We start from the raw sequence: 17858 nt of genomic DNA, 5'->3' as shown, positions 1-17858 counted from the left end.
TAAGGCAAAGGAGTTTGTTATTGATTTCTGGAACTGAGGTGGAGTGATATACCCCAATCATCATCAATCTTGCTGATGTGGAGATGGTTGAGAGCTTCAAATTCCTAGGTGTAAATATCACCAGCAATTTGACTTCAACCAACAACATTGAAGCATCGACCAAAAAAACACGCACAATGCCTCTACTTTCTCAGAAGTCTAAAGAAGTTCAACATATTTCTAACAACTGTTACCAAATTCTATAGATGCACCAGAGAAAACATCCTAATGGGATGCATCAGATCTTGGTTTGACAACAGCTCTGCCCAGAAACCTGCAGAGAGATGTAGATGTAGCCCAGTCTAATACACAAACTCGCCTCCCTACTATCAACTCCACCTACACTTCACTCTGCTGGGGAAAGCAGCATACATAAACAAAGACCTTATCATTCTGGTTATTCCCTTTACATCCCTCTTCTGTGGGCAGAAGAAAAAGCTTGAAAGCACGTACCACCAGTTTCAGGAATAATTTCTTCCCCGCTGTTATCAAACTCTGTCTCATCAGCCAGGGTGTAGTCCCAATCTTCCATCCTCATTACAGACCTTGGAATTTTTCCCTGTAACTGCAATGCTATAATGCTGTAATAATATGTTCTCTACTCTGGTATTGTTCTCTTTGCACTACCTGTTGTACATGTGTGTGTCCTGATTGCATTCAGGTATAGTGTGATTTGACTGGATAGCATGCAAAGAAGGCATTTAACTGTATCTTGGTACATGTTACAATACTATCAATATCTATAGCTAGGTGACCAGAACTGCACACAATACTACAACTAGGGCTGCAGCAATGTCATAACATGAGAACCCAAATTTTATACTTAGTGCCTTGACTGATGAAAGCAAGGATCTTCTTCACTCCCTATCTGCCCAAACCTCCAGTTTCAGGCAATTATGTATGTGTAGCACCAGGTCCTTCTGTTCTATTACACTCTTTAGGGCCATTTACTATGTAAATCCTGGCTTGGTTTAACTTCCAAAATGCCACACTTTGCACGTGTCTGAGTTAAGTTCCATCTGCCAATACCTGGCCACTTTTCCCTAGATTCTGTTAAAAATCTTAAATCTTCTTCACTATCCACTATACTTCTGATTTTGGTATCATCTATAAAACTTACTCCATTTAAATCCAAATCATGAATGTAGATGATGAACAACAGTGGACTCAGCCTGACCCCTGTGGCACACCACTGGTCACAGACCTCCAATCTGAAAAACAACCCTCCACTACTGCCCATCCAACACCAGGCCAAGTGGTGAGGCAAAACTATCTTGGGACAGATAAAATCTAATACGGAAAAAATGGATGTGATTCATTTAGGAAGAACTTTAGGAAGAATAACCAGAGGCAATGTGAATCTTTTATATTTATTTAGCTTTCATTTCATAAATGTCTTGGATCTGGGCATCACTGGGAAAGCCAACATGAATTACCCTGTGGAATATGGTGATGAGCACCACCCTGAACTGCTGCAGTCCTGGTGATTATTGGGAGGGAGTTTCAGGATTTAGGAAGGTGACTTTGAAGGAACACGAACAAGTTTACAAATCAGGATTTTCTACGACTTGAAGCGGAGAGAGGTGTCCCCATATACTGCTGGCCTTGTCCTTCTTGGTAGCAGAGGCCATGGGTTTGGGATGTGCTATTGGAATAGCCTAAATGAGTAATTGGCAGTGTGTTTTTATACTCACTGCAGTTACCATGTACTGATGGTGGAGGGAATTAATGTTTAGAGTCATGAATGAGGCGCCAATAAAACCTGCTGTTCTTCCATGGTCTCGAGCATCTTGTGGATTGGTGGTGTTGCACTTATCCATGTAGATGGTGGGACGATACTAGTTGTTAGGAAGTGGGTTACTCCTTACAGGCTAGCCAGCTTCTGACCAGCTCTTGTGGCCATGGTTTGGCTTTAGACTTTGGATCATAGTCATGAGATACAGCACGGAAACAAGCCCATCGGCCCATCCAGTCCGTGCCAGCCAGCGATCACCTCGTACACTAACACTACACACATCCTACACACTAGGGACAATTGACAATTTTACCTCAGCCAATTGACCTACAAACCTGTACATCTTTGCAATGTGGAAAGAAACGGGAGTACCCGGAGAAAACCCACATGCTTAAAGGGAGAACGTACAAATTCTGTACAGTCAGGATCGAACCCAGATCTCTGGTACTGTAAGGCAGCAGCTCTACCACTGTACGACCATGTCGCACTTGTCATAAGGTCATAAGGAATAGGAGTATAATTAGGCCATTCGGCCCATCAAGTCTACCTCACCATTCAATCACGGCTGATCTATCTCTTCCTCCTATCCCCATTCTCATGCCTTCTCCCCATAACCCATGACACCTGTACTAATGAATAATCTATCTATCTTTGCCTTAATTTCTGCATTAACTTTGCCTCTCCACGGACTTGGCCTCCACAGCCTACTACAGCTTCACCACCCTCTGACAAAATAAAATTCTCCTCATCTCCTTCCTAAAAGAATGTTCTGAGGCTATGACCTGCAGTCCTAGATCCTCACACTAGTGGAAACATCCTCTTCACATCCATTCTGTCCAAGCCGTTCATTATTCTGTATGTTTAAATTAGGTCCCCCCTCATTCTTTTAAACTCCAGCGAGTACAGGCCCAGTACAAGCACGGGCCCAGGCCCAGTGTCTTGAAGCTATTGCGTTATGACCAGCCATGCATTCCATCTTGAATCTGCAAATGAATCTGAAGATGGCTCGGGGTGACTGCAGTGACCTGTGCCGTGTACAGACCACCGCGAGCACCTTGCACCTTATGACCAACATCATGCCCACCATCAAATCTATATCGGCTCTTGGAACAATCCCATTCATTTGTCTGTAACCTGGTATTCTTCCATCCTGAAGATAGACACAAAGAGCTGGAGTAACTCAGCGGGACAGGCAGCATTTCTGGAGCGAAGAAATGGGTGATGATTTGGGTTGACATTCTTCTTCAGACTGGAATCTGAAGGGTTGTGATCTGAAATGTCACCCATTCCTTCTCTCCAGAAATGCTGCCTGTCCCGCTGAGTTACTCCAGTTTTTTTGTGTCTATCTTCGGTTTAAACCAGCATCTGCAATTCCTTCATGCACAATCTTCCCTCCCCTATGCATTAAATAGTGCAATCTCCCCTCCCCTATGCATTAAACTACCAACGGGCATGTCTTTGAGATGTGGGAGGTTGCTGAAAAGGATGGAAAAGCCCACATGGTGGAATGGAAAACGTGCAAACTTCCACGGAACAACATGGGAGACCAGGATCAAGCCTGGGTCACTGGAGCTGTGGGTTAGCAGCACCCCCAGTTGCCCTTTAATCCATTCAGCTTTTCATATTTATTTTCCACCGCTGCTGGTCAGTGATTGGATCAAACCTGCAAATCAAGTTGCTGACAATAAAATTGGATAATTTGGGGGAGAATTGTACTTAAAACTAACGTCAGCAGGAGCTAAGATTGGCCACGTGACCTTCAGTGCATGTTATTGACGTTGGCCTCCCCACCCCCACCCTAGCCCCATAACATGAAGTAGCTGACTACCTAAGTCCACTGGGAATTGGGTAAGGACAACTCTTGTAGGAACAGGCATTGATGTGTTAAAGAATACGAGAATGCCAGCAGCTGGTGTTTTTTCTGGAAATCTCACCCAATAGTGCGTTGTTGATGCACCATTTATTAATACGTAAATTGGCAGCGGTTTCAGGGGATTAAGAAAGATGCAATGAAGTACAAATCTCCAGAAGTTGCTTGTAAATTATATCTTGCCTCGCCATCTTTATTTAACTAGCTGCAGAAGGTTAAGCCTTGTAATTGACTCTGCCTTGTAATTATTCTTTATTAATAAATTGTTAATGTTCTGCTGTTTTTTCCTTCTGGCCCAGAAATGGATGAGTTAAAAGTATTTGATCTAATCCTTGCATAACATATTCAAGATTTTTAAAAATCTTGAATTTTCACATTTTATTCATATTTTCTTTCCCTCTTTCTTATGGACAGTTTGACTCACTTGCCGTCTTATTCCATTACTCCAGATTTTTTCATTCCATAATTTTAATGGTCTCGCAATCAGTCTTGCCCTTGGAATGGTCTCAGAAAATTACTGCTCAACATGTTTTTTCACTGAAGATTACGAAATAAAGCCTAACTAATGATGTGCCAAGATGTTCTGCTTTAGTAATGCTCTGTCAGTAAAATTGAATTTGATGTTTATCATATTTCTACCACATTTCCCCACGGATATATTTAATTGAAATAAAAAATGAACTGTTGAAATAATCAAATCTGTTTAGTTTTGTGCTGACATTGTAGCTTGCGGTTCCTTCTAAAATACCCCATCATTTTAAGAGACATCTTCATTCTAATGATCCCTTTTGTTCATTCAAATTATAGGTATACTAAGATATCGCAAAGGTGGTACAAGAAAAGATTGATATCAACATGTCTACGCCATTCAAAAAAGAATTAGAAAAGTACCGAGATGTTGATGAAGATGATCTCCTCCGAAAATTATCAGAAGAGGAGATCCAACAGTTGGAAGATGAGTTGGAAGAACTAGATCCAGATGTATGTATAATAATTGCTTGTATGTGCACCCATACAATTTAGTTGCGTAAACCACTTTTGGTTTCCAGCACAAATTGCTGCAAAGTCTTTGTAGACTTAACTGCCCACCACATTGAGATGAATTTATTTGACTTCCTCATTACCAAACACATCTTCAGCTAAATAATCATCAATCATTCCTCTGAATTTTAGTCTTAATCTGTAAACCATGAATTTAGTTAAGCATTAAATTAAACAAATTGAAATTGGTGAAGTACTGCTTCAAAATCATCATTGATAACACATGGCTTCAATACTCTCAATGTTAGCTTTGTGTAAAGTATTGGATCAGTCATTTCTGAATAGATAGTGAAATAACTGTTCAGAGGTCTTCATCTTAAATGTTGCTATTAATATTTAGTTGGGTTATGGTTGGTTATTTGTTATCCACAACTGTTGATTCTGCTGTTTTGAAGCTATGCAAAAATATGAAATAAATATTCTATCTTTACCCAATTTTCTAACAATTCTGAGGTATGTCTTGTCAGATGCAGGGACATAGTTGAGTTTTGAATCGATCGCCAACTTGAGGATATGATGGGCTTGAAGTCTGAAATATATTCAGACTTGAAGCGTTCAGCTTAGTTGCAAGGTTCAACTGTATTTCCAATCCAATGACAGATGACTGTTTGTCTGTGCAATTGCTTATTCAAATATACACAAACCAGCAATACTTTTGTTCCAAATTCCACTCAGTTCTTATATTGGATCATTTCCATGCTTTAAATTCAGATTATAAAATTCTGGCATGGGTACAATGTAGTGATTTGGGGCACACGCATGCTTTGCATCTGCAATGCTTTAGCAATCAACTAGTGTCAGAGATATTGGCTCTATTTTAAGTTGGCTGTTTCTAGAAGAGAGCAATGACAGTGAGTTGTTGAAATCTCTGCAAATAACATTGCAATTTTGAATTTGTTTAAGGAAGGGTTGAACAGAGTGCCTTTTGAATGCCCTTTATTGGTAACATTTCAAAGAAAGGGAGATAAAAACTTAACATGAAGATGCTGGCAGGCAAGCCTCACTGTTGACAGTAATCTAACTAACCAAGACATCAAAAGCATTATCAGACCAGAAAATACAATATTCCAACTTCTGGACCAAGTATTATCTAATACATAGCAGGGTCACGACTGCTTGAAGAGTTACATTAAATATACAAAGGCTCAGGTCATTGACTTGAGAACTGTCATACAATTGTGTTCTGGTACTGAGATTTTTGGCCTCCTACCACAATTATCTTTCTGCGTTTCAGTATGACTGTAGATTGAGATGCCTACTTCTCAAATTCCTTTTAAAATTTTAATATAACATTTTAACACTGACTTTATGGGTAAATGGCCTGAGATTTACAGGAGCCACAGCTTAGCACACTGACAATGTCTTCTTAGATTCAGGCTGGTTTATTGTTCTTTACACCAGGATGCAATAAAATTCCTTCTTCGCATGAAGCTCAGAATAAATAGTTTACCTGATAATGATAAATGCAACATTAAATATGCCAACTAATGCAAAGCAGTTGAACGATGCCAAGATTGTAATGAGATTTGGTGGTGAATAAAGAATACTAAAATACATAATGCAATAACTGAATAGGGTAGATTAGACTGTTGAAATGAGAGGTTGAAGATGTCGGTGAAGACTGTAGCCAGTTGATAGATGTATGATTTCATAATTCATTACTACAGTTGAAAGCAGATATGAAAGCAAATATTCATTTACCACCAAAATGAATGGGACTGAGTCACCTGGGGATGTGGGGATACACCTAATGGAACTTTGCTTGTCTGTTTGAAACGGTTGTAAAAAGCATCGAGCTCATACGGTAGACATGCACTGTTGCCAGAGGTCACTCTGATTTTGGCTTGTAGCCCGTGATGGTATTCAGGCCCTGCCACAGTCGCCTGGCATCCATTTGATTGAGCTGAGCCTCCATTTGTTTGGAATCCTCTCTTGGCATCCCTGATAGCCTTGTGGAGATTATATTTGGTCATCTTGCAGTGCTGGCTCATACTTCCTGAAAACCTTGGATCTGGAACATCGCAAAGAGTAAATCTCCATGTCCATTAAAGTTTTCTGGTTAGGATAGACCCTAATTGTCTTTGTCAGAACACAGACAACAGCACATTTCTTCATTAAAGCAGTGATGACTGAAGTATTTTCATTCAGATTAGGAATTTTAGGATTTTGCACCGAGGAAAGAATGTGAATCCATGACAGGAAATGCACATGATTTGGGATGTGATGGGAATTTTGAGTTGTTAGTATTTACATATGCCTACTGCTTGTGTGCCTCAGGTTGGTAGTAATGGTAGGTTGGTGAGTTTAACTGAAAAGCCTAGCTTAGTTGCTGCAGCGAATCTAGTGGAAGATATATGCTGCATCCTCGGTGCAAAGGTGATCGAGGTATTAATTGCTTAAGAAGATGAGTAATCTTTGGGCTAATTTGTTCTGCATAGTTTGATGTTCTTATGCTTTTGAGGCTGCATTCATCTGAACAAATTGAACAAATTGGAATTACACTCATGATGCACCCAAGACAGGTGGTGGAATGCTTCGGGGAGGTGAGTCATTCATGCAGAATATCAATCTTTGATTCATCCATGTACCCATAGTATCTACGAGTGTCTATGTAGCTGGATTGTTTAAGTTACTGGTTATAAGTGACCCCCTAGCTCAATAATAATGTGGGATTTAACAAAAATAATTCTGTTAAATTGGGTGAATTTTTGTTGAAATGGTCTCAGGCTGGAACATATATTGGTAATACTATTACTTGCCACATTGGTATTCTGGATAACCTAGTGTGGTTTTGTCTTTGAGTGTATGGGTGATAATTTGTGGCCAATATGAATGAGACCCGGGCAATTTCAAGAGTGAGGGAAAGGTAGGTTTTGATAGTGGAGAGTACATCAATGGCCAACACTTACTCTTGTGAATCATCAGGTATAGCATGTGCCAGTGTGCTTTGCATGCTACATAAATCTTAGGTTGTGCATGGTGACCCAATCTAACGGCTATTCTCACTTTGTGTTGTGGATTTATGGCCTCACAAATAATATGAGCAATTGATGCTGCTTTAACAGAAATGTAGATGATCCAGTATCAAGTATGTTTTGAGAGAAACTAATTATCAATTACCAGATTACTAATGAAAGGTCATCAACTAGTTCTCTGTTTCCCACACCTGAGAATTTTCAGCGTTATTTATTTTTATTTTAGAACTTTTGTATCTGCAGTCTTTTACATTTCCTTTCGCCCTCATCCTTCTAAACCCCAGCGAGTACAGGCCTAGAGCCGTCAAACACTCATCATACGTTAACACAATCATTCCTGGGATGTTCACGTAAACCTCCTCTGGACCCTTTCCAAAGCCAGCGCATCCCTCGTCAGATATACAGCCCAAATTGCTCACAATACTCCAAATGCGGTCTGGCCAGTGCCTTATAAAGCCTCAGCATTGCATCCCTGCTGTTATATTCTAGTTCTCGCAAAATAAATGCTAACATTGCATTTGCCTTCCATTCTGCCAATTCAACCTGCAAATTTCTGATTTCTGAATCTTCTACCCATTTAGAAAATAGTCTGTGCCTTTATTGCTACTACCAAAGTGTATAACCACACACTTTATGCTGTATTCCATCTGCCTCTTCTTTGCCCACTCTCCCAACCTGTCCAAGTCCTTCTGCAGACTCACTGCCTTCTCTACACTACCTGCCCCTCCACCGACCATCATATCATCTGCAAACCTAGCTACAAAGTCAGCGATTCCATCATCCAAATCATTGAAATGCAATGTGAAGAGTAGTGGGCATGACACAGACGAATGGAAAACCACTCGTCACCTGGCAGCCAACCAGAAAAAAAGCTGACAGCAAGAAAGACACTCGCCACAGAATACCAAGCCTCACACCAGGTCTTGTAGCCATAATATTTATATGGCTTGTCCAGCTAAATGTCAGATCCCAGATGAGGAATTGTACAATGTTGGGGCCTTCTTTTGTTGGTGATGTTGATTTTATGACGTTTATATTGTGCCAAATTTATTAGCCGCTGTCTGAATATTGTTTTGTTCCACACAACCATTGACTGGTTTATTTTTCTTAATTGTGAAAGGAATTGCCTTTTGTGCAATTATCGTCAAACACTCCCATCTGACCATATGGAAAGTTTGAAACAGCTGAAGATAGTCGGGCCAGGACACTACCTTGAGGAAGTCTTGCAGTGATCTGCCAGGACTAAGATAAATTACATTTAATAGATAATTCCATTTTACAATGTTCTAAAAGTCTCTTCCTTGCATTATCAAAGTGTTCACCACAATTCACAACTAAATGTGGCAGGACTGAAGAGCTTTGATCTGATACATTGATTGTGGGATCATTTCGCTCAGGCAGTTCCAAGCTCCTTTTACTGCTGAGAATGCATGTAATGTGGTGCGGTAGCTTCACACGTTGTGCCTTGTGTTGCTCTTCTGCACTCCTCATCAAACCATGACTGATCCACTAGCTTGATGGTGGTGGTGGAGTGAGGGATATGCCAAGCCATGAATTCATGGACAAAGGGGATACAGTGCTGTTGGTGCTGCCGGTGGCTTATATGGCCTCATGAATGATCAATTTTGAGCAGCCAGAATCACACCATTTCATTTACTGAGGTTGTAATTCAAGTCAAGTCAAGTTTATTCGTCACATACACATACGAGATGTGCAGTGAAATGAAAAGTGGCAATGCTCGTGAATTGTGCTAAAAAACAAACAAACCACAAACAGAATAGAACAGAATCACATATTCACATATTACATATTTGTGTGAGGGAAGAAAAAGGAAAAAAACAGCAATTTTAAAAAGACACAACTTTAAAATGGTACAGTAAAGTTAGTCCCTGGAGAGATAGGAGTTTACAGTCCTGATGGCCTCTGGGAAGAAACTCCTTCTCATCCTCTCCGTTTTCACAGCATGGCAACGGAGGCGTTTGCCTGACGGTAGCAGCTAGAACAGTCCGTTGCTGGGGTGGAAGGGGTCTCCCATGATCTTGTTGGCTCTGGAGTTGCACCTCTTGATGTATAGTTCCTGCAGGGGGGTGAGTGAAGTTCCCATAGTGCGTTCGGCCGAACGCACTACTGTCTGCAGAGCCTTCTTGTCGTGGGCAGAGCAGTTCCCAAACCAAATCATGATGTTTCCGGACAAGATGCTTTCCACAGCCGCCGAGTAGAAGCACTGGAGGATCCTCAAAGACACTCTGAATTTCCTCAATTGCCTGAGGTGATAAAGGCGCCAGGGTAACGAACAGCAACCTACGGTTTCCACATTTATCTGCCACTGTGTGGTTTCCAGAAGTTAGAGTCTGAATTATATTATTAAAAGACTTGATGTTGAGATTGGCAGCCAGATCTCAAACAATGCTCTGTATTTTTAACGCTTGGTTATGCTTGAGAATTATTTTCACAGATATAGATGTTGTTATATCAAATGTTGTGTACCTTTGGCAGAGTATTTTTTTAAAGTGCTTGAAAACACTCTGTTTCAAAGTAGCATTGTTGAAGTTAATTTGAGTGGTTCTCTTTCCTAAAAGGAATTAATTTTAAGCTAGGATGAACTGAATGAAAAGGGAGCTAATATATCTGCTGTTTTTTTCACGTTATTGACCAATCTGTTGGGTGTAGGGAGCAAGTTAAATTATACAAGTTCCAAGTACTGTTCTTTACTGAAATTGCAAAGAAATGCCATGTAATGAAGTATACATTACATGGCATTTGTAATGTATACTACTGTGTGAAAGTTGTGCATTGAGATTTCTGGGCATTGTGCCCAGGGCTTTGATAAATACTGAAGTACATCTGCCACATACCTTCTTAGCCCTTATTCCCAAAATTAACACTGCAGATACAAATGTTTTATACACATTGGTGATATCATTGGCAAATTTAAAGATGACGTTGGAACTGTGTCTGGCTACACAGTCATGGGCATAGAAAGAGTAGAACTGAGACTGAGCACACAGCCTTGAGGTGCTCCTGTATTGATGGTTATCGAAGAAGAAGTGTTGCCAATTGGTGCTGATTAGCTTAGTTTAGTTTATTGTCGCTTGTACAGTGAAAAGCTTTTTTGTTGCATGCTAACCAGTCAATGGAAAGATTATACTTGTATATGATTACAATTGTGCTGTCCTCATTGTAAAGATACATGATAACAGGAATAGCGTTTAGTGCAAGATAAAGTCCGATTACAGATAGTAAATACCTGGAGCCACTGTAATTTGCCTATTGCCACAATAGATCGATGGAAGGTGTGATCAAGTGGACCGAGGGTCTCCAATGAGGTAGATAGTAACTCAGAGCTGCTCTCTAGTTGTTGATAGGATTCAGTTGCCTGATAACCGCTGGGAAGAAACTTCCTGTATCTGGAGGTATGCTTTTTCACACTTCTGTACCTCTTGACTGATGGGAGAGAGTAGAAGAGGAATGACCGGGATGAGACTCGTCCTTGATTATGCTGTGGCCTTGCCAACGTAGTTGTGAAATGTAGATGGAGTCAATGGAAAGGAGATTGGTTTGTGTGATGGTCTGGGCTGCATCCACAATTCTCTACAATTTCTTGTGGTCTTGGATGGAACTGTTCCTAAACAATGCTGTGACGCATTCCAATAAAAGGCTTTCTATGCGGCATCTGTGGAGGTTCGTGAGAGTTGTTGGGGACATACCGAACTTCCTAAGCCTTCTAAAGTCTGCTGATGAGGAAGTCAAGGATCCAATTACATGGGGATGAGCAGAGACTCAGTTCCCTGAGCTTGGTAACCAGTTGGAGGGAATGATGGTGTTGAATGCCAAACTGCAGAGTGGAAAGCCAGCAAGATCACATCTACTGTTGATCTATTGCGATGATAGGCAAATTATAGTGGGTTCAGGTACTTACTCAGGCAAAAGTTGATATGCGTCATAACCAATTAATCACCATGGACATAGTGCCTGCCACCAGTCAATAGTCATTGAGGCATGCCATCTTAGTTTATTGGGCACTGGCATTGTTGACACCCATTTAGAGGAGATAGGGACCACAGAATGAGAGGTTGACTATTGTATTTCAGAAACAACTATTCAGTCAAGCAGGTATTAGGAACATGGCCAGATAAACTATCAGGGCTGGACGCTTTCCAAGGATTCACCCTCATAAAGGATTGACCCTTTTGACATCGACCTTGGTGACTGAGACTAGTGTTGTCAGGGGAGAAGGGGGCCCGATAAGGTACGTCGACGTTATCCATTTGGAAACAAATGTAGAACACCATAAGGTCCTACTGAACATGCCTCATTGTCGCTTGAGTGATGAATCGTTGTTCTTGTTGGACATGATGGCATGCCAGCCCTGCTATAGCTGCGCAATGTCCAACCGATCTTACGGTTTAGAGCAAAAGTTTCACTTGGCTCTTCTGATGGCCTTAATGAGGTTGTACCTGAACTTGTATGAACCTGCGTTGTTCCCCAGTGCTGGTCCTCAATCGGTTTCAGACTTCCTGGTTGATGCACGGCTTCTGGTTAAGGAACACTTGGATGGTGTAGGTGGGAACATTTGCTCCACACATTTGCTTATGAAGTTAGTGACAACCATGGCGTTTTCGTTCAGGTCCTTGCTGAGTCCTTGAACATCACCCAGTCTACCAATACCAAACTGTTGCCGAGTTGTTCCTCTGAGTCTCTTGACCAGCTCTGTACAATCCTCACTGCCGTCTTCATTTGCTGCCTACATGCAGGACGAAAGCACCCTGCCAGCTGGTCTGATTTTCCAAAGGGAGAGCGGGATGGAACGATAGGCATTTTTGATGGTGGAGTAGCTAATGTTGGGAATACTTGCTCCTCTGGTGTTGCAGGACAAATGCTAGCATTAGTTCGGAAGTGAATTCCCTCGGGAGGTAATAAGGGACAGTACTTCACTGCCAGATGTTCCGGGACCTGGAGTTGAACAAGACTGCTCTATCTGAGCACCACGAAGCGTTTACCATGAGGCAGGAGGCAGCGCCTCTCCCTTTTCCCAATGATGCCGTCTAGTCAATGCCATAGGTTCAGAAACCTTTTACGTTGGATTGCTGAGTGTGGAGAACTGAGGATGAGCCAAGTCGCTGTGAAGCAGAGTACACAGCATTCCCTCATGTCTCTTGGTAAAGCAACCTTACCCTCCTCAACCATATTATCTGGGGATTGCACATTGGATGCAAGCAGGTGGAAAGGGGGAGGGGTGTAGGCCCTGTGCTTCAATCCTACTTGCAGGCTGCCCAGACAGAGTCTGCTCTTTATTGTCCATTCTTCCAAGCAACGCACGCAATGGCTCATCCTGAGCAACTTCAGTCAGCTCCAACAAAATTCCATCACCAAATACATATCCCCCCCCCCTTTCAGTATTTTGAAGGGATCACAATCTATGCAACTGGTGGTTTGCTTTTTCAGTCCCTCCAACTATTCCCTAGCCTACGGCACATTCCGATGGAAGGAGATGCAGCACCTGCCTTTTCATCTCTTCCCTTCCCACCATCTAGGGACTCAACACTCCTTCCAGGTAAGGCAGCAATTCACTTGTACTTCTTCCAATCTCGTGTATCGCATTCAGTGTTTACATGTGATGTCCTCAACACTGGGGAAGCCAAATGCAGATTAGGTGATCGCTGTGCTGAGCTCATGTTTTCAGCCCCTAGGACAGACGATGAGCTTCTGGTTGCCTCCTACCATCCCACTCCCACTTTGACCTCTTCTGTGTGAGGTCTCCTTCACTATTACAACGAGAGCTAATGTGGGCTTCGGGAGTAGCACCTCATCTTCCGTCTGGGCGTGTTGCAGGATCCAGATTGAATTCTCTCACACTTTGTTTGCATATCAATGCTGGCCACATTGGCTGATCATCATTGTGGCTCAGATTTTCTCTTTCTATTTGTGTAGTCTGGCTTGCTGGGCATGTCTCATGGCCTTGCTATTAGCGACGCATTACACAGACAAGGAAATGTAATCTGATCCCCTCAGCTGCTGCTATATTTATTCAGTCGGACTCAGCCTATCGGAAATATTCCCTTTGGTCAACCAATTCTCCCCACCTCTCTTTCCCAATTCTAATGAAGGGTCTAGCTCCAGAAACACAAACTGTTTCGCTCTCCCCAGATACTGCTTGACCTGTTGAGTGTTAATAGCATTTACGGTTTTTATTTCAGATTTACAACATCACAGTCATTTGATATTCTCTTAGATTTACTTTAGTTGCAACAATTTTTTTCAAAGTCCAGGTTGTCTTTACTTTTCTACATTACATTTTGCTATCCCTGTCAAAGGCTATTGGTCTCGCTCATAAACAGTGGAAACCCTGCAGACTTGCAAAGGGGAACTAAACCCAATAGATTTGCACATCTTTAAACTGAGATTGCTGAAGGCACTAAAAAACACAAGCTTTTTTGTGTAAAAATAAAAAGAATATTCATGTTTTAGTTTAAAGAAAGCAATAAACATGCTGCTGATTTACTGCGTATGTGATGTACAAGTATGTGATGTAATACATGTCCAGAAGGAAATCTAATATACTGCACATTGATAATTCAGTGTGTGTGTGATATGAAGTTAAACAGAACTTAAAAAGATTAAAATATATTGCTGTATTTTGATTACATAATGAGTGTTGGGGAAAGAATTTGTACAAAAAAGGAAAGTGTTTTTCTATTAACTGCTGTCAAGACAAAACGTTTCTGTCCTGTTTTAGCATATCTGTCATGAATATTTTGTCCAAATGGAAACAGATAGGATAGATGCTTGTTTCAGAAGCACATTCTATGCAGGTAAAGGCAGTTTGTACATGGAAAGATAATGCATATAATTGCATACATTTTATTCATAACACCTATTCCACACAGATCGACACAAAACTCAGCGAGTCAGACAGCATCTCTGGAGAAAAGGAATAGGTGACGTTTCCTTTTCTCCAGCAATGCTGTCTGACCCTCTGGGTTACTCCAGCTTTTTGTGTCTATCTACGGTTTAAACCAGCATCTGCAGTTCCTTCCTACATGTTCCATCAGAGATTTTGCATTTTATTTAGTAGTTCAATGTAGAGATGAAAGCTATTCTTAGAAGGGGGGTGGGTTGGTAGATTAAAACTTCCCCATTTCTGTTTGTCCTCTTCCATTCTATGGTGTACCTTTTATGGGCTCTACTGAATCCCCTACCCTTCCAATTATCAGCATCACCAGCCTGTAGTCTCTATTTAGATTCAGACAGCTCTAAAAATCAAGCCATATCATTCCTTAGCTTCAGATTCCTGAACAGGCACTGTATCCTGTTATGACATGAGGTGTCCAACAAAATGGAAGCAATGATTCAAGGATGTCCTCACAGTCTTTTTTCCTTTTCATGATCCATCCTATGTTTTCAATTAGCACCTCATGTTAATTGGATCCGTTCCCTTAGGACTGTAAAGATATCTAATTTTTTTCCATCATTGATGATATATTTGAAGCATGACATGGAAATCCCTGGCCCATGACTCCTTAAAATGTAAAAGGAGCATCTGGTTTAGCATTCTGAACTGAGCGTCATCCTTGGGAACATGTAGAAGACCAGTGAAAATTACTAATGGAATTCAATAGTGCTTTATTTATCACATATGCAACTGCACAATTTTGTACATATTACATGTGAGGGTGCCGCTATTTTTGACACCATTATTCAAAGTTCAAAATCTGGTGGGCCCGATCAATGTACTGGAGCAGTTCCTGGGAACCGACGTCCTTCTCCTCTCCTCTCCTCGCCCGGCCATCTTTGTATCCTGGGGTCGCTCCCTGCAGTCTGCCCGAAGGCACTGGCGGCATTATCCCGGTTCACCTTCCTACCAGTCCTTGCTTCTTGCGTCCAACTTCTCCAGCTCTCTCCCAGTTATGCCGTCTGCCAATCCTTCGGGCAGGCTCCCGATCCCATCAACTGCCGAGGTCCTGCTGACCACGAGGCTTTGTGCAGACTCTGACAATCCTTCTGGCAAGGTCCAGCCGACTGCGAGCCTTTGGGTGGGCCCTAAACCTTCAGGCGGGTTCCCGGTTCCGCCGGAGACCGTGGCGGGAGAGCCAGGCCTACCCGGTGGGTCCTCCGTTGTCGGTCCACAGTGGGCAAGTCGGGCCTGCTTGCCAGGAATGTCCTAGCCCGCTCATTTGTACCATATATTCTACTCATCACCCATGTCACTATCTCTTTCCCTACTTGTAGTAGAATACAGATCTCACACCACTCGTCAGCCAGTTCAGATCCTGGAGAGCTGGAGGAGAAGCAGGTCATACTTTACCCTAATATATGGATTTGCCAATTATGATATTTTAGCTCTTGCAGTGACAGATTATAGCATATAGTATCTCAGTTGTAATTAAACCTGATGTAGTAGTTTAATCATGTTAGTATGTTGTGAAGCCTTCTGGCTATGACTGATAGATCAACACACACACACACACACCAGAGAATGAAGTCCTGGTTTAAGTTCAGCAGGGACTTGGGCCACTGGTGAAAACAATCATCTAATTGTAAGCTAACAAATAAGAATTTGGAAATAAGCCGAATTGTAATGTCTGGGAGCATCATCTTGTTTCTGTTTAATGTGAGCTGGAGAGTGTATGTGCCACACATTGATCACCTGTTTGAATGCTGTTTGGAGGTGGAATATATTTGTAATTTACAAATCATTGTGGTTTACATTTAGAAAATTATGAAACCAAATACATGGAATTTACAGATATCTTTGTCTCCACATGACCATGAGGATAAAAAGATTTAAAGGAATTAAATATGGATTCGTATTTATCTATCCAGATCCCTTTTAATGTCAGTTGAAGGAACACAAACCAACTGAAGTGTCGGTAATCTTGGCCTCTTGGGTTCAGTTACTGGTTGCACTAACCAGGTTGAAAGTTGTTTCAGATGGAGACTTTGTGACCCACCCAAGGTTTCCGTGCGGTTCCCGGAGGTTTTTGTCAGTCTCCCTACCTGCTTCCACTATCTGCAACCACCTGCAACCTCCGGGAACCACACGGAAACCTTGGGAGGGGCACATAGTCTCCAGAGGTTTCCGTTCAGGTTTCCTAAGTGGGACAGGGCATAAGTAACCAGAATAGTGCGGAAATTAGTCTTTAGTGCAACAAAAGACACAGTGCACAGATGGTCATAGTTACTGAGGTTAAGATTGTGTAGTGTTCAAGAGCCTGGTGGTCGCAGGGATGAAACTGTCCCAGTTTTCAGCCTGTACCTTCTTCCTGAAAGTAGTAACAAAATGAGAGCATGGCCCATCTCTAATGATAGAGGCTGCCCTTTTCAGGCAGCGTCTCCTTTAGATACCTTCGATAATGTGGAGGACAGTAGCTGTGATTGAATGAGTGTCCACCATTCTTTGTAGTCTCCTTTGTTCTGAGGCCAAACCAGGCCATGATGCAACCAGTTAGTAAGGCCTGCTCTTGAAGAAGTTCTTAATCTGCTTTGAAGGAAATAGATGTGTTGATGAGCTTTCAATTTCTATTGCATCGATGTACTGGGTTCAGGCCAGATCTTTAGAGATATGCACATCCAGTAATTTGACATTTTTATTTGCATTGGAGCATAGTCTGGCTGCATAGTCTTGGGTATAGAGAGAGGAGAGTAGAGCAGGAGACAGCCTTGAGTTGCACCTGTATTGACGGTTATCCAGGAGGAAGTGTTGCTGCCAGTTTGTACTGATTATGCTCAGGCGATGAGAAGGTTGAGTATCCAATTACAAAGGGACGGGCAGAGACTCGGTTATTGTCCAAGTGATCTAGTGCAGAGTGAAGAGCCAGTGAGATCACATTACATGTTCATCTGTTGTGGCAGTGGGAAAATTGTAGTGGGTCCAGGTCCTAACTAAGGCAGGAGTTTAGTTACATCCTAACCAACTTCTCAAAGCACGTAATCACTGTGGACGTTAGTGCCACTGGTCATTAGTCATTGAGGCATGCCACCTCACTCTTCTTGGGCATCGGAATTATTGATATCCTTTGAAAGTAGGTGGGGATCTTGGACCTTGGTAAAGAGAGGTCCATGCCCGCACAAATGTGTAAAGAATGAAATCACAGTGCCTCAGATGCTGTATTTTTATTGGTGAACTGCTGAATATCAAGAAGCTTTAGAATAAAGTTCCAACCAAATTGATGCCCAATTAGAAAATTTAAAAAATCTA

General features: G+C 41.9%; 1 protein-coding gene across 3 annotated transcripts in view; it reads left to right on the top strand.

The window, feature by feature from the left end:
• tmod1 (tropomodulin 1) overlaps positions 1-17858 on the top strand; it is a 74944-nt gene that overhangs the window by 14309 nt on the left and 42777 nt on the right. For all 3 annotated transcript variants that reach the window (XM_055632755.1, XM_055632753.1, XM_055632754.1), the window contains exon 2: positions 4452-4625. In XM_055632755.1, coding sequence (XP_055488730.1) covers positions 4500-4625 — 126 coding nt within the window. In that variant the 5' untranslated portion in view covers positions 4452-4499. The remainder of the gene's footprint in view (positions 1-4451; positions 4626-17858) is intronic.

This window comes from Leucoraja erinacea, chromosome 3 (genome assembly GCF_028641065.1).
Source record: "Leucoraja erinacea ecotype New England chromosome 3, Leri_hhj_1, whole genome shotgun sequence".
NCBI classification, from domain to species: domain Eukaryota; kingdom Metazoa; phylum Chordata; class Chondrichthyes; order Rajiformes; family Rajidae; genus Leucoraja; species Leucoraja erinaceus.
Note: the sequence above shows the minus strand (reverse complement) of the source record. Positions and strands in the feature narration are given on the sequence as shown.